Raw genomic sequence first — 25,050 nt, forward strand, 5'->3', positions numbered from 1 at the left:
ACCCTTGATCCCTTCATTCTCTGGTTGGCAATCAGTAACAAGTGGGGTGCCGCAGGGATCAGTGCTGGGACCCCAACTATTTACAATCTATATTAACAACTTGGAAGAAGGGACTGAGTGTAACGTAGCCAAGTTTGCTGATGATACAAAGATGGGAGGCCACATTACAGCAAAATTCTAAAGGGACAAAGTGTGTTAAAAAGACAAGCCTGAAGGCTCTGTGCCTCAATGCGATGAGTATTCGTAATAAGGTGGACAAATTAACTGCGCAGGCAGCTACTAATGAATATGATATAATTGGGATTACGGAGACATGGCTCCAGGGTGACCAAGGCTGGGAACTCAATATCCAGGGGTATTCAACATTCAGGAAGGATAGACAGAAAGGAAAAGGAGGTGGGGTAGCATTGCTGGTTAAAGAGGAAATTAACCCAATAGTAAGGAAGGACATTAGCTTGGATGATGTGGAATCTGTATAGGTAAAGCCAAAGGGCAGAAAATGCTAGTGGAGGTTGTGTACAGACCACCAAACAGTAGTAGTGAGGTTTGGGACAGCATCAAACAAGAAATTAGGGATGCATGCAATTAAGGCACAGCAATTAGCATGGGAGACTTTAATCTACATATTGACTGGGCTAACCAAACTGGTTGCAATACAGTGGAGGAGGATTTCCTGTAGTGTATTAGGGATGGTTTTCTAGATCAATATGTCAAGGAACCAACTAGAGGGCTGGCCATCCTAGACTGGGTGATGTGCAATGAGAAAGGACTAATTAGCAATCTTGTTGTGCGAGGCCCCTTGGGGAAGAGTGACCATAATATAGTAGAATTCTTTATTAAGATGAAGAGTGACACAGTTAATTCAGAGATTATGGTCCTGAACTTAAGGAAAGGTAACTTCGATGGTATGAGACGTGAATTGTCTAGAATAGATTGGCGAATTATACTTAAAGGGCTGATGGTGGACAGGCAATGGCAGACATTTAAAGATCACATGGATGAACTTCAACAATTGTACATCCCTGTCTGGAGTAAAAATAAAACAGGGAAGGTGGCTCAACCGTGGCTAACAAGCAAAATTAGGGATAGTGTTAAATTCAAGGAAGAGGCATATAAATTGGCCAGAAAAAGCAGCAAACCTGAGGACTGGGAGAAATTTAGAATTCAGCACAGGAGCACAAAGGGTTTAATTAGGAGGGGGAAATAGAGAGGAAGCTTGCTGGGAACATAAAAACTGACTGCAAAAGCTTCTATAGATATATGAAGAGAAAAAGATTAGTGAAGACAAACGTAGGTCCCTTCCAGTCAGAATCAGGTGAATTTATAATGGGGAACAAAGAAATGGCAAACCAATTGAACAAATACTTTTAGTTCTGTCTTCATGAAGTAAGACATAAATAAGACATAAATAAATAAATAATAGTAGGGGACCAAGGGTCTAGCGAGGAGGAGGAACTGAAGGAAATCCTTATTAGTCAGGAAATTGTGTTAGGGCCATTGATGGGATTGAAGGCCGCTAAATCTGCATCCCAGAGTACTTAAGGAAGTGGCCCTAGAAATAGTGGATGCATTGGTGATCATTTTCCAACAGTCTATCGACTCTGGATCAGTTCCCATGGACTGGAGGGTAGCTAATGTAACAACACTTTTTGAAAAAGAGGGAGAGAGAAAACGGGGAATTATAGACCGGTTAGCCTGACATCAGCAGTGGGGAAAATGTTGGAATCAATTATTAAAGATGAAATAGCAGCACATTTGGAAAGCAATCAGCATGGATTTATGAAAGGGAAATCATGCTTGACAAATCTTCTAGAATTTTTTGAGGATGTAACTAGTAGAGTGGACAAGAGAGAACCAGTTGATGTGGTGTATTTGGACTTTCAAAAGGCTTTTGATAAGGTCCAACACAAGAGATTGGTGTGCAAAATTAAAGCATATCGTATTGGGGGTAATGTATTGACGTGGCTAGAGAACTGGTTGGCAGACAGGAAGCAGAGAGTCAGGATAAACGGGTCCTTTTCAGAATGGCAGGCAGTGACTAGTGGGGTGCCGCAGGGCTCAGTGCTAGGGCCCCAGCTATTTACAATATACATCAATGATTTAGATGAAGGAATTGAGTGTAATATCTCCAAGTTTGCAGATGACACTAAACTGGTTGACGGTGTGAGCTGTGAGGAGGATGCTAAGAGGCTGTAGGGTGACTTGGACAGGTTAGGTGAGTGCGAAAATGCATGTCAAATGCAGTATAATTTGAATAAATGTGAGGTTATCCACTTTGGTGGCAAAAACATGAAGGCAGAATGTTATCTGAATGGCGGCAGATTAGGAAAAGGGGAGATGCAAGGAGACCTGGGTATCATGGTACATCAGTCATTGAAAGTTGGCATGCAAGTACAGCAGGCGGTGAAGAAGGCAAATGGCATGTTGGCCTTCATAGCTAGGGGATTTGAGTATAGGAGCAGGGAGGTCTTACTGCAGTTGTACAGTGCCTTGGTGAGGTCTCACCTGGAATATTGTGTTCAGTTTTGGTCTCCTAATCTGAGGAAGGACGTTCTTGCTATTGAGGGAGTGCAGCGAAGGTTCACCAGACTGATTCCCGGAATGGCAGGACTGACATATGAGGAGAGACTGGATTGACTGGGCCTGTATTCACTGGAGTTTAGAAGAATGGGAGGTGATCTCATAGAAACATATAAAATTCTGACCGAACTGGACAGGTTAGATGCAGGAAGAATGTTCCCGATGTTGAGGAAGACCAGAACCAGGGGTCACAATCTAATAATAAGGGGTAAGCCATTTAGGATCGAGGTGAGGAGAAACTTCTTCACTCAGAGAGTTGCTAACCTGTGGAATATTCTACCGCAGAGAGTTGTTGATGCCAGCTTGTTAGATATATTCAAGAGGGAGTTAAATATGCCCCTTAAGGCTAAAGCGATCAAGGGGTATGGAGAGAAAGCAGGAAAGCGGTAATGAGGTGAATGATCAGCCATGATCTTATTGAATGGTGGTGCAGGCTTGAAGGGCTGAATGGCCAACTCCTGCACCTATTTTCTATGTTTCTATGTTTCTAAAGCAATGTGTGAGGAGGACACAAAAATTCAGCAAAAAACATGGGCAGGCTAAGTGGGCAAAAATTTGGCAGATCGAGTATAATGTTGGAAAGTGTGAGGTCATGCACTTTGGCAGAAAAAAATCAAAGAGCAAGTTATTATTTAAATGGAGAAAGATTGCAAAGTGCCGCAGTACAGCGGGACCTGGGGGTACTTGTGCATGAAACACAAAAGGATAGTATGCAAGTACAACAAATGATCAGGAAGGTATCTTGGCCGTTATTGCAAAGGGGATGGAGTATAAAAGCAGAGAAGTCTTGCTACAGCTATTAAAGGTATTAGTGAGGCCACACCTGGAATACTGCGTGCAGTTTTGGTTTCCATATTTACGAAAGGATATACTTGCTTTGGAGGTGGTTCAGAGAAGGTTCACTTGGTTGATTTCGTTGATGAGGGGCTTGACTTATGAGGAAAGGTTGAGTAGGTTGGGTCTCTACCCATTGGAGTTCAGAAGAATGAGAGGTGATCTTATCGAAACATATAAGATTATGAGGGGGCTTGACAAGGTGGATGCAGAAAGGATGTTTCCACTGATGGGACAGACTAGAACTAGAGGGCATGATCTTAGAATAAGGGGCCGCCCCTCGAGCCTGCTCCACCATTTAATACGATCATAGCTGATCCGATCATGGACTCAGGTCCACTTCCCTGCCCGCTCCCCTTATTCCCTTCTCGGTTAAGAAACTGTCTATCACTGTCTTAAATTTATTCAATGTCCCAGCTTCCACAGCTCTCTGAGGCAGTGAATTCCACAGATTTACAACCCTCTGAGAGAAGAAATTCCTTCTCATCTCAGTTTTAAATGGGCGGCCCCTTATTCTGAGACTATGCTCCCTAGTTCTAGTCTCCCCTATCCTCCCCTATGTTTCTTCCTATGTTGCAAGCAACACTCTGTTTATTTTGCAGTAAGTAGACCTTTGCACTGCAATCCTAAATCACAGTGGCCTTCCTAACAACACTGACTGATTGGTTGCAGACTCCCCACCACATACATTAGACCCTGTTTAAGGATCTTTAAGTATTAAAGAGGCCGCATATAGTGCTTTCATTATAATACCACCTTTGCTGAGCCTGTTCTGTTACGGTTCCCGCGGGACCCCTGCTGTGAAACCTGCTGCACTGTGCTGCATCATTTTGTCAGTTCCTTGTTATGTGGAATCTAGTATTCCCCACTGGATTTATAACTGTTAGCATTTCACTCTTTGGACATGAGTCAAGCGTGTTGCACTCCCCAGTGTCGGATTGATTGCTCTTCCCTGACGTGGGGTCACTGAGCTTCTGAGCGAGGTGCGGTGAGGGGATCATTGTCCGCTCTCGGGGAGGGTCGTCCTTCCTGCCCCTTCGCTAAAAATTAATTATCAACGTACACTCTCAGTGCCGTGCTGAGGGAGCACCGCACTGTTATGGATGAGACATTAAACCGAGGCCCCGTCTGCTCTCTCAGGACGGACGTCATAGATCCCATGCCACTACTTTGACGAAGAGCAGGGGAGTTCTCCCCAATGTCCTGGCCAATATTTATCCCTTGATCAACATAACAAAAACAGATTATCTGGTCATTATCATAACTGCTGTTTGTGGGAGCTTGCTGTGTGAAAATTGGCTGCCGCGTTTCCTACATTACAACAGTGCCCACACTCCAAAAAAAGTACTTTATTGGCTGTAAAGCGCTTTGGGACATCCCGAGGTCGTCAAAGGCGCTATATAAATGCAAGTCTTTCTTTTCTTTCTTTATATCTATGCAATGCAGTGATAGACCTTGACATGAAGCTTGGCATCACCTTCATGTCATTGGAATATTTTGATGCTTATCCAGCAGAATGATATTATTGGGAATGGAAAATTCTCCAATCTAGGGCTGCTCTTGGGTGTCTGTATCAAGCACAATGCATTCTCAATCCAGTTCCTAATGGGCATTCGCCCATAACATAGAACCCCTCCTAGTGCAACAACTAGCGTCCAGTGGCAAGGATTAACCAAGGGCCTGCCCACACTGCGATATGTGTGCACACTAGGTCCATGCAGCAGAGCTGGTCTCCAGTTGTCTTGGTTACGGATTAGATACAGTACATCCCAAGGCATTTACAGGAGCGTTATCAGACAAAACCTGACACCGAGCCACATAAGGAAATATTAGAACAGGTGGAGGTAGGTTTTAAGGAGGAAAGAGAGATAGAGAGGCGGCGAGGTTTAGGGAGGGAGTTTCAGAGCTCGGGGCCCAGGCAGCTGAAGGCCGACCGCCAATGGTGGAGCAATTAAAATCGGGGATGCACAAGAGGCCAGAACTTTAGGAGCAGAGAGATATCGGAGGGTTTATGGGCTGGAGAAGATTACAGAGAAAGGGAGGGGTGAAGCCATGGAGGGATTTGAAAACAAGGATGAGAATTTTTAAATCGAGGTGTTTCTGAACCGGGAGCCAATGTAGGTCAGTGAACAGCACAGGTTAGATACAGAGTAAAAAGCTCCCTCTACACTGTCCCATCAAACGCTCCCAGGGCAGGTACAGCATGGGTTAGATACAGAGTAAAGCTCCCTCTACACTGTCCCATCAAACACTCCCAGGGGCAGGTACAGCACGGGGTTAGATACAGAGTAAAGCTCCCTCTATACTGTCACATCAAACACTCCCAGGCCAGGTACAGCATGGGTTAGATACAGAGTAAAGCTCCCTCTATACTGTCACATCAAACACTCCCAGGCCAGGTACAGCACGGGTTAGATACAGAGTAAAGCTCCCTCTACACTGTCCCATCAAACACTCCCAGGCCAGGTACAGCATGGGTTAGATACAGAGTAAAGCTCCCTCTATACTGTCACATCAAACACTCCCAGGCCAGGTACAGCACGGGTTAGATACAGAGTAAAGCTCCCTCTACACTGTCACATCAAACACTCCCAGGGCAGGTACAGCATGGGTTAGATACAGAATAAAGCTCCCTCTACACTGTCACATCAAACACTCCCAGGGCAGGTACAGCATGGGTTAGATACAGAATAAAGCTCCCTCTACACTGTCCCATCAAACACTCCCAGGGCAGGGACAGCACGAGTTAGATACAGAGTAAAGCTCCCCCTACACTGTCCCATCAAACACTCCCAGGGCAGGGACAGCACGGGTTAGATACAGAGTAAAATTGTTTGTCATTAATGCCAACCTTTGAACGGCAACTCCAACTGCACCAGTGTCACCCTTTCATATCCTTCACCAGCCTTGGCTCGTGCTGCCAGTAAGTGGGGTTGCCAATTTCCTGTCAAATCCTCAGCAGTTTCGTGCTGTAAGTGGAGGATGAGCCAAGATTGCCCCAATCTCATTTCACAGAGAGAGACACTTCATGGAACTCGTGCGAGAATCAGCTTTCCACGTGTGAAGCGGAACGATCAGCGCCTGAGTGCAGTTGAAGTTGAGGCAATTGCACCTTGGCAGGCAGTGCCTGGCTATTCGTGCAATGCGGGATGCTATGTGAGTTTGCGTCTTCGAGTCTCTGGATAGCTCCTTGAATCAGTCCAGTGAATGGCGGAGCGGTACGCAGTGCAAAGGCCCATGGTCTGCTCCCTGCTGATGTTTGCTGAGCTCAACCTGGGGATATAGGACCAGTGGGAGGCCATTCGGCCCCTCGAGCCTGCTCCGCCATTCGATCCCGTCTATTCCGATGTTCCCTGTCAGCTGCGTTTTCTTCCGCGCAGCCTGTTTCTTTTAAAGCGCGATGTTCACAGTGTACAAGCCTGTGAGCGGCCTATGTGGAATCTTAGCGGGAACATTTGGGCCGTTCTTTATCTTAACTCCATCCACCCGCCTTGGTTCTGTATCCCTCAATACTCTCGCCAACAAAAATCCATCAATCTCAATTGCAGAGCAAAGGCCTGCTTACAGCCAAATAAACAATGATCCTCACAACACAGGGACAGGAGGGAGGCCATTCAACCCCTCGAGCCAGTTCACGGCTGATCTGTATCTTAACTCCATCTACCCTTGATACCCTTACCCAACAAAAACCTATCCAACTCAGTTTTGACATTTTCAGTTGACCCCAGCTTTTTGGGGGAGAGAGTTCCAGATTCCCACTATCCTTTGTGTGAAGAAGTGCTTCCTGACATCACCCCTGAACGGCCTGGCTCTAATTTTAAGGTTAAGCCCTCTTGTTCTTGACTCCCCTCACCCACACAAGAAACATTTTTTTTCGATCTATCCTATCAACTGTACTAATCATCTTAAACAACTCGATATGATCACCCCTTAATCTTCTATACGCGAGGGAATACAAGCCCAGGTCTGTGCAACCTGTCCTCATAATGTAACTCTTTGAGCCCCGGTTATCACTCTGGTGAATCTGCTCTATACCCCCTCCAAGGCCGACATATTCTCTCTGAGGGGCGGTGCCCAGGACTGAAAGCAGTCACTCCCGATGGGGTCTGAGCAGGGCTTTGCACAACGGTAACCGCTTCTGTTTACAAGGGAACGTGGAGAGATTTAGAAATAATCTCTCTCTATCTACCCTATCCTTTATTCATCTTAAACACCTCAACTAGATCAACCCTTAATCTTCTACATGCAGGGGATTACAGTTGGTGGCATTAAAGACCATATAATCGGCATGCGATCATATTCAGTGTTTGTCGGCTAAAATTGCCAATGATTTGCTGATCGGTCTGCCAGACCTGGGTCACTTTTCAATTTCAGCTCAAGGTCAAGACCAATCATGCCAATCGAGCGGTTTGTGACTTCAAAACACCAGGGTCTGCAGGAGGGAAGGTTGACGAATGATAGGAGTGTTTATGATAAAAGAGGAAATAAAATGGGAATTTTTCAGACTGCTTGAAGCGAAATGGATATGAAATCTAGCCCAGCCAGAAAGGAAGATGAATAGAAGGATTTAGCATATAGAGGCTGAGGCAGGCAATCAGGGATAATGTAAACGCTAAGAGGATTAAAGATAGAAAACTTAACAATGGCTGAGAATTGCTGAAAAGTCAGTCAAGGTTAACTTAAGTTGGTATTAGAAGAACTTCATTTTTTATTCATTCTCAGGATGTGGGCGTCGCTGGCAAGGCTGGCATTTGTTGCTCAATCCTAACTGCCCCTTGAGAAGGTGGTGGTGAGCCGCCGCCTTGAACCGCTGCAGTCCGTGTGGTGACAGTGCACCACACGGCTGTTAGGGAGGGAGTTCCAGGATTTTGACACAGTGACGATGAAGGAATGGTGATATATTTCCACGTCATGATGGTGTGACTTGGAGGGGAGCTTGGAGGTGGTGGTGTTCCCATGCGCCCACTGCCCTTGTTCTTCTAGGTGATGGAGGTCACGGGTTTGGGAGGTGCTGCTGAAGAAGCCTTGGCGAGTTGCTGCAGTGCATCCTGTTCCCATAACATTGTTGCACTTGAGATTCTCAATGGTAGAGGTCACAGGGCTGGGTGGGTGCAGTCAACGTTAGCAACCCACCAATAGTGCATACTACAGCCACAGTGCAGGCATGAGATAGTGGATGCATTGGTTGTAATCGGTCCCAGCGGATTGGAAAACCGCAAATGTAACGCCCCTATTTAAAAAAGGAGGGAGACAGAAAGCAGGAAACTATAGACCAGTTAGCCTAATATCTGTCATTGGGAAAATGCTGGAGTCCATTATTAAGGTAGCAGTAGCAGGACATTTGGAAAAGCATAATACAGTCAAGCAGAGTCCGCATGATTTTATGAAAGGGAAATCATGTTTGACAAATTTTCTGGAGTTCTTTGAGGATGTAACGAGCAGGGTGGTTAAGGGAGAACCAGTGGATGTAGTGTATTTGGATTTCCAGAAGGCATTCGATAAGGTGCCACATAAAAGGTTACTGCACAAGATAAGAGCTCACAGGGTTGGGGGTAATATATTAGCATGGATAGAAGATTGGTCAACTAACAGAAAAGAGAGAGTCGGGATAAATGGGTCATTTTCCAGTTTGCAAACAGTAACTAGCGGGGTGCTGCAGGGATCGGTGCTGGGGTCTCAACTATTTACAATCTATATTAATGACTTGGATGAAGGGATCGAGTGTAATGTAGCCAGGTTTGTTGGTGATATAAAGATGGCTCAGAAAGCAAGCTGTGAGGAGGACACAAAGAATCTGCAAAGGGATATAGAAAGTGAGTGGGCAAACATTTGGCAAATGGAGTATAATGTGGGAAAATGTGAGGTTATCCACTTTAGCAGGAAAAATAAAAAAGCAAATTATTATTTAAATGGAGAAAGATTACAAAATGCTGCAGTACAGAGAGATCTGGGGGTCCTTGTGCATGAAACGCAAAAAGTTAGTATGCAGGTACAGCATGTAATCAGGAAGACAAATGGAATGTTGGCCTTTATTGCAAGGGGGATGGAGTATAAAAGCATGTAAGTCCTGCTACAACTGTACAGGATATTGGTGAGGCCACACCTAGAATACTGCGTACAGTTTTGGTCTCCTTATTTAAGGTGGGATATACTTGCATTGAAGTCAGTTCAGAGAAGATTCACTGGGTTGGTTCCTAACATGAAGGGGTTGACTTATGAAGAAAGGTTGGGCCTATACTCATTGGAGTTCAGAAGAATGAAAGGTGATCTTATTGAAACATATAAGGTACTGAGGAGGCTCAACAAGGTAAATGCAGAGAGGATGTTTCCCCTCTTGGGGGAATCTAGAACTAGGGGCCATGGCTTCAGAATAAGCGGTCGCTCATTTAGAACTGAGATGAGGAGGAATTTCTTCTCTGAGGGTCGTGAATCTGTGGAATTCTCTGAGAGCTGTGGAGGCTGGGTCATTGAATATATTGAAGGCGGAGATAGATAGATTTTTCAACGATAAGGGAGTAAACATAAGAACATAAGAAATAGGAGCAGTAGTAGGCCTTACAGCCCCTCAAGCCTGCTCCACCATTTAATACGATCATGGTTGATCTGATCATGGACTCTGCTCCATTTCCCTGCCCGCTCCCCGTAACCCCTTAATCCCTTATCGGTTAAGAAGCTGTCTATCTCTGTCTTAAACTTATTCAATGTCCCAACTTCCACAGCTCTCTGATGCAGCGAATTCCACAGATTTACAACCCTCTGAGAGAAGAACTTCCTCCTCATAGTTTTAAACGGGCGGCCCCTTATTCTAAGATTATGGCTCTTAGTTCTAGTCTCCCCTATCAGTGGAAACATCCTCTCTGCATCCACCTTGTCAAGCCCCCTCATAATCTTATACGTTTCGATAAGATCACCTCTCATTCTTCTGAATTCCAATGAGTAGAGGCCCAAACTCCTCAACATTTCTCATAAGTCAACCCCCTCATATCCAGAATCAACCTAGTGATCCTTCTCTGAACTGCCTCCAAAGCAAGTATATCCTTTCTTAAATATGGAAAGCAAAACTGCACGCAGTATTCCAGGTGTGGCCTCACCAATACCCTGTATAGCTGTAGCAAGACTTCCCTGCTGTTATACTCCATCCCCTTTGCAATAAAGGCCAAGATTCCATTGGCCTTCCTGAACTCTTGCTGTACCTGCATACTATCCTTTTATGTTTCATGCACCAGGATCCCCAGGTCCCGCTGTACTGCAGCACTTTGCAATTTTTCTTCATTTAAATAATAACTTGATCTTTGTTTTTTTCTGCCAAAGTGCATAACCTCACACTTTCCAACATTATACTCCATCTGCCAAATTTTTGCCCACTCGCTTAGCCTGACTCTCCTTTTGCAGATTTGTGTCCTCACACATTGTTTTACCTCCCATCTTTGTATCCTCAGCAAACTTGGCTACGTTACACTCGGTCCCTTCTTCCAAGTCGTTAATATAGATGGGGTCCCAGCACTGATCCCCACTAGTTATTGGTTGCCAACCTGAGAATGAACCCTTTATCCCGACTCTCTGTTTTCTGTTAGTTAGCCAATCCTCTATCCATGCTAATATATTACCCCAACCCCGTGAAATTTTATCTTGTGCAGTAACCTTTTATTTGGCACCTTGTCAAATGCCTCCTGGAAGTCCAAATACACCACATCCACTGGTTCCCTTTTATCCACACTGTTTGTTACATCCTCAAAGAATTCCAGCAAATTTGTCAAACATGACTTCCCCTTCATAAATCCATGCTGACTCAGCCTGACTGAATAATGCTTTTCCAAATGTCCTGCTACTGCTTCTTTAATAATGTACTCCAACATTTTCCCAACCACAGATGTTAGGCTAACTGGCCTATAATTTCCTGCTTTTTGTCTGCCTCCTTTTTTAAATAGGGCAGTTACATTTGCAGTTTTCCAATCTGCTGGGCCCTCCCCAGAATCCAGGGAATTTTGGTAAATTACAACCAAAGCATCCATTATCCCTGCCGTTACTTCTCTTAAGACCCTAGGATGCAAGCCATCAGGTCCAGGGGATTTATCTGCCTTTAGTCCTATTATCTTACTGCGTACCACCGCCTTAGTGATTGTGATTGTGTTAAATTTCTCCCCCCCCCAGATCCAATGTTGAGAGGGTTATGGGGAGCGGGCAGGGAAGTGGAGCTGAGCCCAAGATCAGATCAGCCATGATCTTATTGAATGGCGGAGCAGGCTCGAGGGACCGAATGTCCTACACCTGCTCCTATTTCTTATGTTCTTATGTGTGGACACTGAGTCCAGAGCGAGGGGCCCAGTCAGGTGGGCTGTTCTATCCTGATTGTCTCCTCCTGCTGCCCTACATCCCTCAAGAACTCTGCATTCTTTCTATTCTGGGGTCTTGTGCCTCCCCGACTTCCTTCAGACCACCATTGGCAGCCTGCCTTCAGCTCTCTAGCCCCTAAGCTCCGGAATTCCCTCCCAAAACATCTCTACCTCTCTCTTCTCATTTACGAAAACCTTAAAACCTCCCTCTTTGATTAAGCTTTTGGTCGCCTGTCCGAATATCTCCTTGCATGTCTCGGTGTTAGTTATTTTCTCTGATAATGCATCCATGAAGCGCCTTGGGGCATTTTGCTATGTTAAAGGAACTGTATAAACACAGGTTATTTTTGTCAAGCGCCTTGAGTGTTGTTCCATCCAAACCACATTGAAAGGTGTCGTGGGTTAGACACTGACCTCTCACCTCTGGGACCCACGGCCAACTCTGGCCCAGATTGACAGGATGGAAGTCTTCACTTTGCTGAATATAACAGACCATCTTGCAATTAACTTTGAACGTATATTTACCAATAACTTTGGCCTTGCGTTAATGGAAATATCACCTTGCTGCAAAGGGCAGTGCACAAGGGCTTTTCCTCACCTCCCAACCTCATCAGGCGGAAAGCACTTCAGATCATTTTTTTTGTACAAAGATTGCTGGTGTGTCGATTTTCTTTTCTCATTAATATTTTGAGACATTGGCCTAGCTTTTAACAAAATATTCGGGAGCACATGTAGGCGATTGTTTGTTGCAGGGATTTTGCCTGATTTGATGAGTGCCTGGCTTTCTTGTGGTCCTTTCTTTTTTGAATAAGGTCCAGAATTGGATGGTCCCTTCAGCAATGCCTAAGGTCAAGAACCATCCCCGTGGAGTACTGCAGCGCCCAGCTGTCGAATCGAATGGCACGATAATCCGTGTGGGGAGTTTGAGACCATAGTTATCTATAGAGATAGTCGACAGTTTCCACTTTCATAGCATTTCTCGAACATTTATCAGTCTATCTATCCATCTGCCCATTTAATCATATTGACCTTCTGTTAATTTCACTCCAGGCATTCCATTCCACAGTGTCACAATTGCAAAAACAGATGCAAAACACCATCTTAAATAGGAGAAGAATACCCCGCATATTATACTGATTTCTTCAGACTTAGAGCCAGGAATTTACAAGCTGCTGCAATTACACTCTGACTGACCTCAGGGGATACCTGGATGTGCCAGTTAGGTTGCTGTGTTTTCTAATGCCGGACTCCCGCCCATACATCCTGTAAAAGAAAGAAAGATTTGCATTTATATAGCATCTTTCATCACCTCAGTACGTCGCAAACAGCTGTACAGCCAATGAAGTAGTTTCGAAGTGTAGTCACTGTTGTAATGTAGGAAACACGGCAGCCGATTTGCCCCCAGCAAGGCCCCACAAAGAACAATGTGATAATGACCCAGATCATATGTTTGAGTGATGTTGGTTAAGGGAAAATATTGGCCCCAGGACACTGGGGCGAACTCTCCCTCCTCTTCTTCGAAATAAACCTCCGACAGTGCAGCACTCCCTCAGTACTCCACCCCTCAGCCTAGATTTTGTGCTCAGGTCTCTGGAGTGGAATGTGAACTTTCTGACTCAACAGCTGACACACTGTGGTGCTCTTACTCTGGATTGCTCCCGGTCCTCCGCCCCACTCTTGGAGGCTGCTTCTTCTGTCACTATCCCCTTGCGACTGGAACTTCCTCCCAGAACCATGTTTGGCTCTCCCCCTTTCCTTCGAAAGCCTCTTGATAACCTTTTTACCTCCTCATTGTGGTTGACTCTTAACTGCCCTCTGAAATAGCCTAGCAAGAAACTGGCGAGCAAAACACCTCATAGAATCATAGAAATTTACAGCATGGAAGGAGGCCATTTCGGCCCATCGTGTCCGTTCCGGCCGACCAAGAGATATCCAGCCTAATCCCACTTTCCAGCTCTCAGTCCATAGCCCAGTAGGTTACGGCACTCCAAGTGCACCTCCAAGTACTTTTTAAATGCAATGAGGGTTCCTGCCTCTACCATCCTTTCAGGCAGTGAGTTCCAGACCCCCACCATCCTCTGGGTGAAGAAATTTCCCCTCATATCCACTCTAGACTTCCCCCCAATTACTTTAAATCTGTGCCCCCTGGTTGTTGACCCCTCTGCCAAGGGAAACAGATCCTTCCTATCAACTCTATCCAGGCCCCTCATAATTTTATACACCTCAGTCAGGTCTGCCCTCAGCCTCCTCTGTTCCAAAGAAGACAGACCCAGCATCTCCAAAGTTTCTTCATAGCCAAAATTCTCCAGTCCAGGCAACATTCTTGTAAATCTCCTCTGCACCATTTCCAGTGCAATTATATCTTTCCTGTAATGTGGTGACCAGAACTGCACACAGTACTCCAGCTGCAGCCTAACCAGTGGTTTATACAGTTCAAGCATAACCTCCTTGTTCTTGTATTCCATGCCTCGACTTGTAAAGGCAAGTATTCCATATGCCTTCTTAACCAACTTATCTACCTGGCCTGCTGCCTTGAGGGATCTGTGGACCTGCACTCCAAGGTCCCTTTGTTCCTTGACACTTTTCAGTGTCGTACCATTTCATGTCTATTCCCTTGCCTTGTTAGACCTCCCCAAATGCATTACCTCACATTTATCTGGATTGAATTCCATTTGTCAATGTTCTACCCACCTGACCAGTACATTGATATCTTCCTGCAGTCTGCAGCTTTCTTCTTCATCATCAACCACGCAGCTTATTTTAGTTTCATCTGCAAACTTCTTAATCATACCCCCAACATTCAAGTCCAAGTCATTGATATATACCACAAAAAGCAAGGGACCCAGCACTGAGCCCTGCAGAACCCCACTGGATACAGCCTTCCAGTCACAAAAACACCCATCAACCATTACCCTTTGCTTCCTGTCTCTGAGCCAATTTTGGACCCAACTTGTCACTTTGCCCTGGATCCCATGAGCTTTCGTGACCAGTCTGCCATTTGAGACTTTATCAAGAGCTTTGCTAAAATCCATATACACTACCATCATATGCACTGCCTTCATCGACCCTCCTGGTTACCGCCTCGAAAAATTCACTCAGGTTAGTCAGACACAACCTTCCCTTGACAAATCCATGCTGACTGTCCTTGATTAATCCAAGTCTTTACAAATGAAGATTTATGCTGTCCCTCAGGATTTTTTCCAATAATTTTCCCACCACCGAAGTTAGGCTGACTGGCCTGTAATTACTCAGTCTATCCCTTTCTTCCTTTTTAACCAAAGGTACAACATGAGCAGTCCTCCAGTCCTCTGGTACCACACCTGTAGCCAGAGAGGATTGGAAAATGATGGTCAGAGCCTCTGCTGTTTCCTCTTTTGCTTCTCTTAACAGCCTAGGATACATTTCATCTGGGCCTGGGGATTTATCCACTTTCAAAGCTGCTAAGCCCCTTAATACTTCCTCTCTCACTATACTTAGCTCGTCTAATATTTCACACTCCTCCTCCCTCATGGATTGCAGCGGTTCAAGAAGGCGGCTCACCACCACCTTCTTAAGGGCAATGAGGGATGGGCAATAAATGCTGACCTTGCCAGCGATTCCCACGTCCCATGAACGCAGAAAGAAAAGGAAAACCCATGCTCTCTTCCCCCTTCCTTCTCCACTCTCTCCCAGCTTTCCACCATGTTGGGGACCCACCAGTACATAGTATCTCTCTGTACATGGCGGCTCATGGCCCATTTGATAACGACGTGACCTCGAGTTTTTTTTCTCCACAGTTGCCATCGTGCAACATTAGAAGTGGACCCTAAGCTGAGTGATTTGTTGAAAAGTAGGTATGATGCTCATTGAGTGCAAGCACGCTGGGGTCACAGGTTGCACTCGGTGTAGGAAAGTCGTGGGTTCAAGACCCACACCAGAGACTTGAGCATAAAATCCAGGCTGACACTTCCAGTGCAGTGTTGAGAGACTGCTGCACTGTCGGAGGTGACATTTTTCGAATAAGGCGTTAAAACAAGATCCCCATCTGCTCTCTCAGGTGGACATAGAAGATCCCATGGCACTAGAGAGAGAGAAACTGTTCCCATTGGCAGAAGGGTCGAGAACCAGAGGACACAGATTTAAGGTGATTGGCAAAAGAACCAAAGGCCATGTAAGAAGAAACTTTTTTACGCAGCGAGGAATTAACATCTGGAATGTACTGCCTGAAAGGGTGGTGGAGGCAGACTCAATTTTATCTTTCAAAAGGGAGTTGGATAAGTATCTGAAAGAAAAACATTTGCAGGGCTACGGGGAGTGGGATTGGCTGAGAGTCAGCACGGACTCGATGGGCCGAATGGCCACCTTCCGTGTTGTAACCATTCTATGATCCTGTTCAAACAAGAGCAGGGGCGTTTTCTAATATATATCCCTCAACCAACTTCACTAAAAGACTGATCATCTCATCATTATCACGTTGTTGCTTGTGGGAGCTTGCTGTGCGCAGCTTTTTGAGTGTTTGAATCGTTTCTGACACTGCCGCCGAATAAGCAGATCATCAGAGAGTGTATTCATTATTCCTCACATTCACCCTTTTGAAAGTAAAGATGCCTTTCCTGCTGCTGTACATTCTTCAGCCATTTTAATAGTTGGTAATTAGCATAAATGGCTTGGTGCACGAGCTTTCCAAAATGTATCATTCAAGAATACGAATGAAAGCGCAGTGATATTCAGGAAAGTACGTGTGCATGTACAGGAATTATAAAATCCATGATAACAGTGAATGATAATTCAATGTCACAGTGCCAGCTGTGGCTCACTGGCAGTCATGGGTTCAAGTCCCACTCCAAAGCTTTGAGCACAAAAATCTAGGCTGACGCTCCCAGTGCAGTACTGAGGGAGCGCTGCACTGTCGGGGGGGGTGCAGTACTGAGGGAGCGCCGCACTGTCGGTGGGGCAGTGCTGAGGGAACGCCGCACTGTCGGGGGGGGGGGCAGTACTGAGGGAGCACCGCACTGTCGGAGGGGCAGTACTGAGGGAGTGCTGCACTGTCGGGGGGGTGCAGTACTGAGGGAGTGCTGCACTGTGGGAGGGGCAGTACTGAGGAAGCGCCGCACTGTTGGGGGGGTGCAGTACTGAGGGAGTGCTGCACTGTCTGTGGGGCAGTACTGAGGGAGCGCTGCACTGTGGGAGGGGCAGTACTGAGGGAACGCCGCACTGTCGGGGGGGGGGGGGCAGTACTGAGGGAGCACCGCACTGTCGGAGGGGCAGTACTGAGGGAGTGCTGCACTGTCTGTGGGGCAGTACTGAGGGAGCGCCGCACTGTCTGTGGGGCAGTACTGAGGGAATGCTGCACTGTCTGTGGGGCAGTACTGAGGGAGCACCGCACTGTCGGAGGGGCAGTACTGAGGGAGTGCAGCACTGTCTGTGGGGCAGTACTGAGGGAGCGCTGCACTGTGGGAGGGGCAGTACTGAGGGAACGCCGCACTGTCGGGGGCGGGGCAGTACTGAGGGAGCACCGCACTGTCGGAGGGGCAGTACTGAGGGAGTGCTGCACTGTCTGTGGGGCAGTACTGAGGGAGCGCCGCACTGTCTGTGGGGCAGTACTGAGGGAATGCTGCACTGTCTGTGGGGCAGTACTGAGGGAGTGCTGCACTGTGGGAGGGGCAGTACTGAGGGAACGCCGCACTGTCGGGGGGGTGCAGTACTGAGGGAGTGCTGCACTGTGGGAGGGGCAGTACTGAGGGAACGCCGCACTGTCGGGGGGGGTGGGGGGGGCAGTACTGAGGGAGCACCGCACTGTCGGAGGGACAGTACTGAGGGAGTGCTGCACTGTCGGAGGGCAGCACTGAGAACACAAGAACATAAGAAATAGGAGCAGGAGTAGGCCACCTGGCCCCTCAAGCCTGCTCTACCATTCATGGCTGATCCGATCATGGACTCAGCTTCACTTCCCTGCCCGCTTCCCATAACCCTTTATTCCCTTATCGCTCAAAAATCTGTCTATCTCCGCTTTGAATATATTCAATGACACAGCTGTCTAGGGCAGATAATTCCATAGATTTACAACCCTCTGAGAAAAGAAATTCCTCCTCATCTCTGTTTTAAATGGACTGCCCCTTATTCGAAGACAATGGCCCCAAGTTTTCACATGATTTGCGCCTGATTTTTAGGAGCAACTGGTGGAGAACGGACTATCTTAGAAATCGCAATTCTCCACATTTTTTTTTCTGCAGTTCTAGTCAGTTAGAACAGTTTCACTTTGGAACAGAATTTTTTCTTCAAAAGGGGGCGTGTCCGGCCACTGATGCCTGATTTCAAAGTTTCCACAGTGAAAACGTACTCCAAACTAAAGTAGAATGGAGCAAGTGAAGATTTTTGTAGAACTGAAAAAACCTTGTCTACACATTAAAAAATCAGGCGCAGGTTACAAATTAAGCGTCCAGAACGAGGTGGGGGGGGGGGAGGGGGGGAGATGGGGGGGAAGGGAAGTCATTAAATTCTATAATAAATCCTTATTTATACTTCTACAAATATTATACAAATAAATCCAACCTGAATAAAAATTTATAAGCAAAGAAAAGATTAAATAAACCATCTTCCTACCTGTGTGAAAGTGCTTCAGCCAGGGAGAATGCTGCAGGAAGCCTCACAAGTTGAGGCAGCCGTTCGTTCCCGCGGGGGGGGGGGAGGAGGCAGCCGTTCCCGACGGCGGGCGGGGGGGGGGAGTGGAGGGAGGGAGTGCGGGCCCGACCGACCGAACACAGCGGGGGGGGGGGGGAGGAAGCCATTCCAGACAGCGGGCGGGCGGGGGAAGGAGACAGTGAGAAAGCTGCAGGAAGCCTCACAAGTTCAGCAGCCATTCCCGACGGCAGTGGGGGGAGAGGCCCGTCGGGAAACGGCTGCCTCAACTTTCTGAGGCTTCCTGCAGCCTTCTCACTGCTGCAAGAAACCTCAGTGCTGATGTGCTGATGGCAATGTGCTTTTATTAAAAAATGTTCAAAAATTAAACAGCTACAAAGAACTACAAAAATGGGCGAGTGCCAATGTTTCCTTCACACTGCGCGTGCGCGAACGCTCCAACGCGCACGCGCAGGGTTGCCGGCAGGAAAAAAACTCATTTAAATGGTACCCGCCCCCTCCCACTTACAGTGTAGGCTCCGCCCCCCTGGGCACCGCGCCAAGCAGACACGGAGCTGCAGGGCGCTCCAGAATCGCGCGTATTTTTTCCGGCGCCGTTTTCGGCGCGAAAAACGGGCGCCCAGCTCGGAGGGGCACCCGTTTTGTAGCGTGTGGAAACTTGGGGCCTATGTCCCCTAGTTTTAGTTTCCCCTATGAGTGGAAATATCCTCTCTGCATCCACCTTGTCGAGCCCCCTCATTATCTTATTTTTAAATAAGATCACCTCGCATTCTTCTGAACTCCAATGTGTATAGGCCCAAACTACTCAACCTATCTTCATAAGTCAACCCCCTCATCTGCGGAATCAACCTAGTGAACCTTCTCTGAACAGCCTCCATTGCAAGTATATCTTTCCTTAAATACGGAGACCAAAACTGTCAGAGGAGCAGTACTGAGGGAGTGCTGCACTGTCTGTGGGGCAGTACTGAGGGAGCGCTGCACTGTCGGGAGGAGCAGTACTGAGGGAGCGCTGCACTGTCAGAGGAGCAGTACTGAGGGAGCGCTGCACTGTCGGGAGGAGCAGTACTGAGGGAGTGCTGCACTGTCTGTGGGGCAGTACTGAGGGAGCGCTGCACTATCGGAGGGGCAGTACTGAGGGAGTGCTGCACTGTCTGTGGGGCAGTACTGAGGGAGCGCTGCACTGTCAGAGGAGCAGTACTGAGGGAGCGCTGCACTGTCGGGAGGAGCAGTACTGAGGGAGCGCTGCACTGTCGGGAGGAGCAGTACTGAGGGAGTGCTGCACTGTCTGTGGGGCAGTACTGAGGGAGCGCTGCACTGTCGGGAGGAGCAGTACTGAGGGAGCGCTGCACTTTTCTAGGTGCTGTCTATTGGATGAGACGTTAAATCGAGATCCCGTGGCACTATTTGGAGGAAGAGCAGGGGAGTTCTCCACGCTGTCCTGGTCAATATTTATCCCTCAAATCAACATCGCTAAAGAAAAAAATTGTTTTGTCAGTAACACGTCGCTGTTGTGGGAGCTTGCTGTGCGCATATTGACTGCCGCGTTTCCTACAGCACGTGTCTACATGCCCAAAGTTCTTTATTGTCTGTAAAGCGCATTGGGATGTCCTGAGGTGAAAGACGTTATAGAAATACAAATTCTTCCTTTAAATTTGATAGCGAAGTGCTGAGCACGGAAGAGGAAGACAGAAGGTTAAAACTGCAGAGTCGTGGCTGCATTTATTTCCCCATTTGCTTATTCCCAGGGTGATGTCACTCAGCGATGCACTGCATAACACTTGGTGTAGAGATTAAGCATGCGTTCCCTGACTGTCAGGCAAGTCCCCAGCGTACTAATCAGAAGCAACATTCGCGCTTTTTGCCTCCATCAGAAAGAAAATGGATGTCAGGCTCGGCAGAGGTCCTTGAGCCCCAGTGGGGGGATCAGCCCTTTTGCACAGTCAGCATGTTCCGAGGATATGCGACCAATCCATAAAATGTTCCAAATGCCGTTTTCTTGCACACCGCGGGCTGCACTCGGGAAATAAATCTCTCGTTGGTGAGTGGTGACCCTGCTGATAGACCTCAGTCATCTCCTCTCTTTTATTCTCCCTTCCGCTGCAGGATCGAATACTGACTTATTTCCGATGGATTCAGTCAGAAGTGATGACCCAGGGTTAAAAAGAACTGCAGGGTCACCACTGAAGGCCGATGATGATCTTACTGTCACTCACCTGGGGGGAGGGGCGGGGAGAGACTTGCATTTTTGTAGCGCCTTTCACAACCTCAGGACGTCCCAAAGCGCTTTACAGCCAATTAATTCCTTTTTGAAGTGTTGTAATTTAGGGAAATGCGGCAGCCAATTTGTGCACAGCAAGCTCCCACAAACAGCAATGTGATAATGACCAGTTGATCTGTTTTTTCGACGATGTTGGTTGAGGCGTAAATATTGGAGCACTCCCCTGCTCTTACTTCGAGTTGTTCAACAAGAATTTTCATGTCCACCTGAGAGAACATCTTATTCGAAAATCGGCACCTCCAACAGTGCAGCACTCCCTCAGCACTGCACTGGGAGTGTCAGCCTGAATATTGTGCACAAGTCGCTGGAGCGGGACTTGAACCCACAACCTGCTGAATCAAACGTTAGAATGCGACCCACTGAGCCACGGCTGACATAGAATACTGAGTAGATTAACTTATCAAGGGTCTTTTCTCTCCTGCCCTTCTTCTCCCGAGGATATGGGCCCCTCGTTACATTATAGTTCTGTGGAGTATTTAGGTGTCCTCCATGGTGAAGGCACGGTGTGTGTTCCCATACGCCTGCTGCCCTTGACCTTCTAGCTGGTAGAGGTTGCGGGTTTGGGAAGTGCTGCTGAAGAAGCCTTGGCGAGTTGCTGCAGTGCACCTTGTAGATGGTACACACTGCAGCCACGATGCGCCGGTGGTGGAGGGAGTGAATGTTGAAGGTGGTGGATGGGGTGCCAATCAAGCGGGCTGCTTTGTCCTGGATGGTGTTCAGCTTCTTGAGTGTTGTTGGAGCTGCACTCATCCAGGCAAGTGAACGGGAATGGAAGTTGTGGCTGACCATCCTAACCTCAGGCACTGCGGCAAGTTGTAACACTGTGGCCACCTCCCTGGTTGCAAGGGGGAGGAAGAGCATCCGGGAGGGTGCTGAGCACCTCGAGTCTCGTCACCGAGAGCACGCGGAGGACAAGCGCAGGCAGCGGGTGGAGCGTGCGGCAAACCAGACTCCCCACCCACCCTTTCCTTCAACCACTGTCTGTCCCACCTGTGACAGAGACTGTAATTCCGGTATTGGACTGTTCAGCCACCTGACAACTCACTTTTAGAGTGGAAACAATTCTTCCTCGATTTTGATGATGATGATGTACGGGGATTGAATCGGGGACTGTCCCGGTCCGGGTGGGATCAGTCCCGTCTCAGGTGGGCTTTTAAAAACATAGAAACATAGAAAATAGGTGCAGGAGTAGGCCATTTGGCCCTTCTAGCCTGCACCGCCATTCAATGAGTTCATGGCTGAACATGCAACTTCAGTACCCCATTCCTGCTTTCTCGCCATACCCCTTGATCCCCCTAGTAGTAAGGAGGGGGTACAGAGACGTACCCCCTCCAAAGCCAGTATATCCTTCCTTAAGTAAGGTGACCAAAACTGTGGTTAAATCTAAGAATTGAAGACTTCAGAAGGCACTCAGTTTAAGAGGCCTTCTCGAAGGTCAGCTGACACGTGCTTATATTTAGATTGCGTTAAGCAGGAGCCTCCGTATCGTTGTGTTGGAGGCATGGCTCCCTTTTGTATCATGCAGTCCCGAAGACACCAAGCAAGCAAGACTTGCATTTATATAGTTCCTTTCACGGTCACTGGACATCTCAAGCACTTTACAGTTAAGTAACACCAATGTTATTCTGTACAATACGAGACCATATGATGTCCGAAGGGAGATTGAGAGTGGCGGAATACCGGTGGCCAGAACTGAACGCAGTTACTCCAGTTGTGGTCAGACCAAGGCTCTGTACAACAAGAGGAAATGGTAATAAAAACAGAGCATGCTGGAAATACTCAGCAGGTCAGGAAGCATCTGTGGAGAGAGAGAAACATGAATTAACCTTTCAGGTCGATGACCTTTCGTCAGAAAGTTAGCGATGTAACAGGTTTTAAGCAAGTGCAGAGGCAGGGGGGGAAAAACAAAATGGAGGGTCTGTGATAGGGCGGGAGGCGGGAGAGATTAAATGACAAAACAAATGATGGTGAAAGGCGAAAGGAGGTGACAAGTAAAGACACAAAAGATGGGTCTGGAAGAGGTGTAAGTGGGAATGGCAGAGTCATCAACTGCTGTCTGGAAAAATGGGGGCAGGCAGAGATTATGATCTGAAATTGTTGAACTCAACGTTGAACTAGCTCCCCGCCATCTACCCTTTCATCATCTTACACACTTGAAAGTGTAATCCATGTGGGAGTAACGTTCTGATATGAGAAGGTTCTGTGTGATAGCAAGTGCTATTTTTCATTATAACAGGCTGTATCGGGGATTGTGAAATCTTGCACTTTGAAGGAGTTGTGGTAATCCTTGGTGTGAAGCCTTGTCAGCATTTCCTTCCGTTTCCATCTTCCACAGAAAGTGCCGACCCGTTTTAACCAACGCCTTTTAGTCTTCCGGCCGTCCGTCCGTCTCTGGTTGCCAACTTTGGCAATATCGAGTGTTCTCCGTGCAGCTTGAGCTCCCTGCACTGGTCCTTTTTACCGCGTAGATTTACATTCAACTTGACAGCACACTACAGAACATGACCGCTGTTTGGGGAAGACCTGTCAAGTTCCAAGTACATCAAGCCAAAATCCAGGTGCTTTCAGCTGGCTGCGATGTCTGAACAGCTGCTGTTTGCTGAATGATATCCCCCCCCTCTCCCCCCTCCGAATAATGATCCTGATTTGCCCGGATCCAGCAGAAAGAACTTGCATTTATATAACGACTTTCGCAAACCTCAGCGTGTCCCAAAGCGCTTCACAGCTAACGAAGTGTTTATTGTAGTCACTGCTGTAATGTCGGAAACGCAGCAGCCAATTTGTGCACAGCAAGCTCCCACAGACAGCAAGGTAAAAATGGCGACAGGCACGTGCAGGTCGGGTTGGGGGGTCAAGTTTCACGTCATTTAAGGTTTCAACACTACCCCCAACCTCCTCCCGCCCATCGTGGGGGGGGCACTGGTTAATAATCCAGGTCCAGATTCGTGTTTTTCATCGCCAAAGACAGCAACTTTAGGGTCTGAAAGTCCGAGATGTTGCTGCAACTTATATAACAGTCAAGAGCTGAAGAAACTGGTCTCATTTATGGCTCAGGGATTCAGGCTGCATCGCTGGCAAGGCCAGCATTTATTGTCCATCCCTAATTACCCTCGAGAAGGTGGTGGTGAGCCGCCTTCTTGAACCGCTGCAGTCCGTGTGGTGAAGGTGCTCCCACAGTGCTGTTAGGGAGGGAGTGTCAGGATTTTGACCCAGCGACGATGAAGAAACGGCCGATATATTTCCAAGTCAGGATGATGTGTAACATGGAGGGGAACTTGAAGGTGGTGGTGTTCCCATGCGCCTGCCGCCCTTGTCCTTTTATTTAGGTGGTGGAGGTCGCGGATTTGGGAGATGCTGCCGGAGAAGCCTTGGCGAGTTGCTGCAGTGCATCTTGTAGATGGTACACACTGCAGCCACGGTGCGTCGGTGGTGGAGGGAGTGAATGTTGAAGGTGGTGGATGGGGGGGCCAAGCAAAGTGTGAGCCAAGCCAACCTATCATTCCTCGGAGCAGTTCACAAAGATGAGAATTTAAAAATCAAGGTGTTGCAGGAGTGGGAGCCAGTGTAGGTCGGCGAGCACAGGTGTGCTGGGTGAGCGGCACTTGGTGTGAGTTGGGATATGGGCAGCAGAGGTTTGGATGAGATCAAGCTTTACAAAATTACTAATATATATTTCACACAGAAAATGCAAAATAGTTCATGCCGGCGCTAAGACGCCCGGTGTTGCTTTGCACCAAGTAGATCATGTGTTTTGCTTTTATTGTGTGTTTCTGCAACAGGAACTTTTCACAGCCGAATGCAAGTTCAAAGAGTCTGTCTTTGAGAACTATTACGTCATCTACTCCTCGACGCTGTACCGGCAGCAGGAGTCCGGCCGAGCCTGGTTCCTGGGACTCAACAAGGACGGGCAGATCATGAAGGGGAATCGCGTAAAGAAAACCAAGCCATCCTCCCATTTTCTACCTAAGCCAATCGAAGGTAGGCTTCTCTTGTACCTGCAAAGGTGGAGTGTGTGTGAGGTACTGGCACGATCCATTGTACAACCTGGCTGGGCAGGTGGAACTGATGGACGCCCAGTGTGTAGTTGGACTTCGCAACCATTCACTCTCCAATCCCAGTCTCTGTGCATTGTGCTGGGAGCAAGTTATACTTCCTTACAAAGCCCCAAGGTTTGATCCCATGGTCTGCCTGCTTCGAGAGAACGGCTAGATTTTATGGAGTGAAATTTCTTTAATACCTTCTCGGATAAACTTGTATGGTTTTGATAATATTTTAACCCCATTTAATTTGGGATAATCTGATAAATTTAGGACTTCCGACACAGAAACTGTTACCTCTGGCAAAGTGAGTCATTAACCAGAGGATCATAGGTGTAAAATAATTGGCAAAAGAACTGGAGGGGAAATG

The 25,050-nt window shown here is 47.4% G+C and overlaps 1 protein-coding gene across 3 annotated transcripts in view; it reads left to right on the top strand.

Annotated features, from left to right (window-relative positions):
* The window catches only part of fgf12a (fibroblast growth factor 12a), a 394,920-nt gene that overhangs the window by 351,652 nt on the left and 18,218 nt on the right, over positions 1 to 25,050 (top strand). For all 3 annotated transcript variants that reach the window (XM_070882448.1, XM_070882447.1, XM_070882445.1), the window contains one exon: positions 24,423 to 24,621. In XM_070882448.1, coding sequence (XP_070738549.1) covers positions 24,423 to 24,621 — 199 coding nt within the window. The remainder of the gene's footprint in view (positions 1 to 24,422; positions 24,622 to 25,050) is intronic.

This window comes from Pristiophorus japonicus, chromosome 6 (genome assembly GCF_044704955.1).
Source record: "Pristiophorus japonicus isolate sPriJap1 chromosome 6, sPriJap1.hap1, whole genome shotgun sequence".
Classification (NCBI taxonomy): Eukaryota; Metazoa; Chordata; class Chondrichthyes; family Pristiophoridae; genus Pristiophorus; species Pristiophorus japonicus.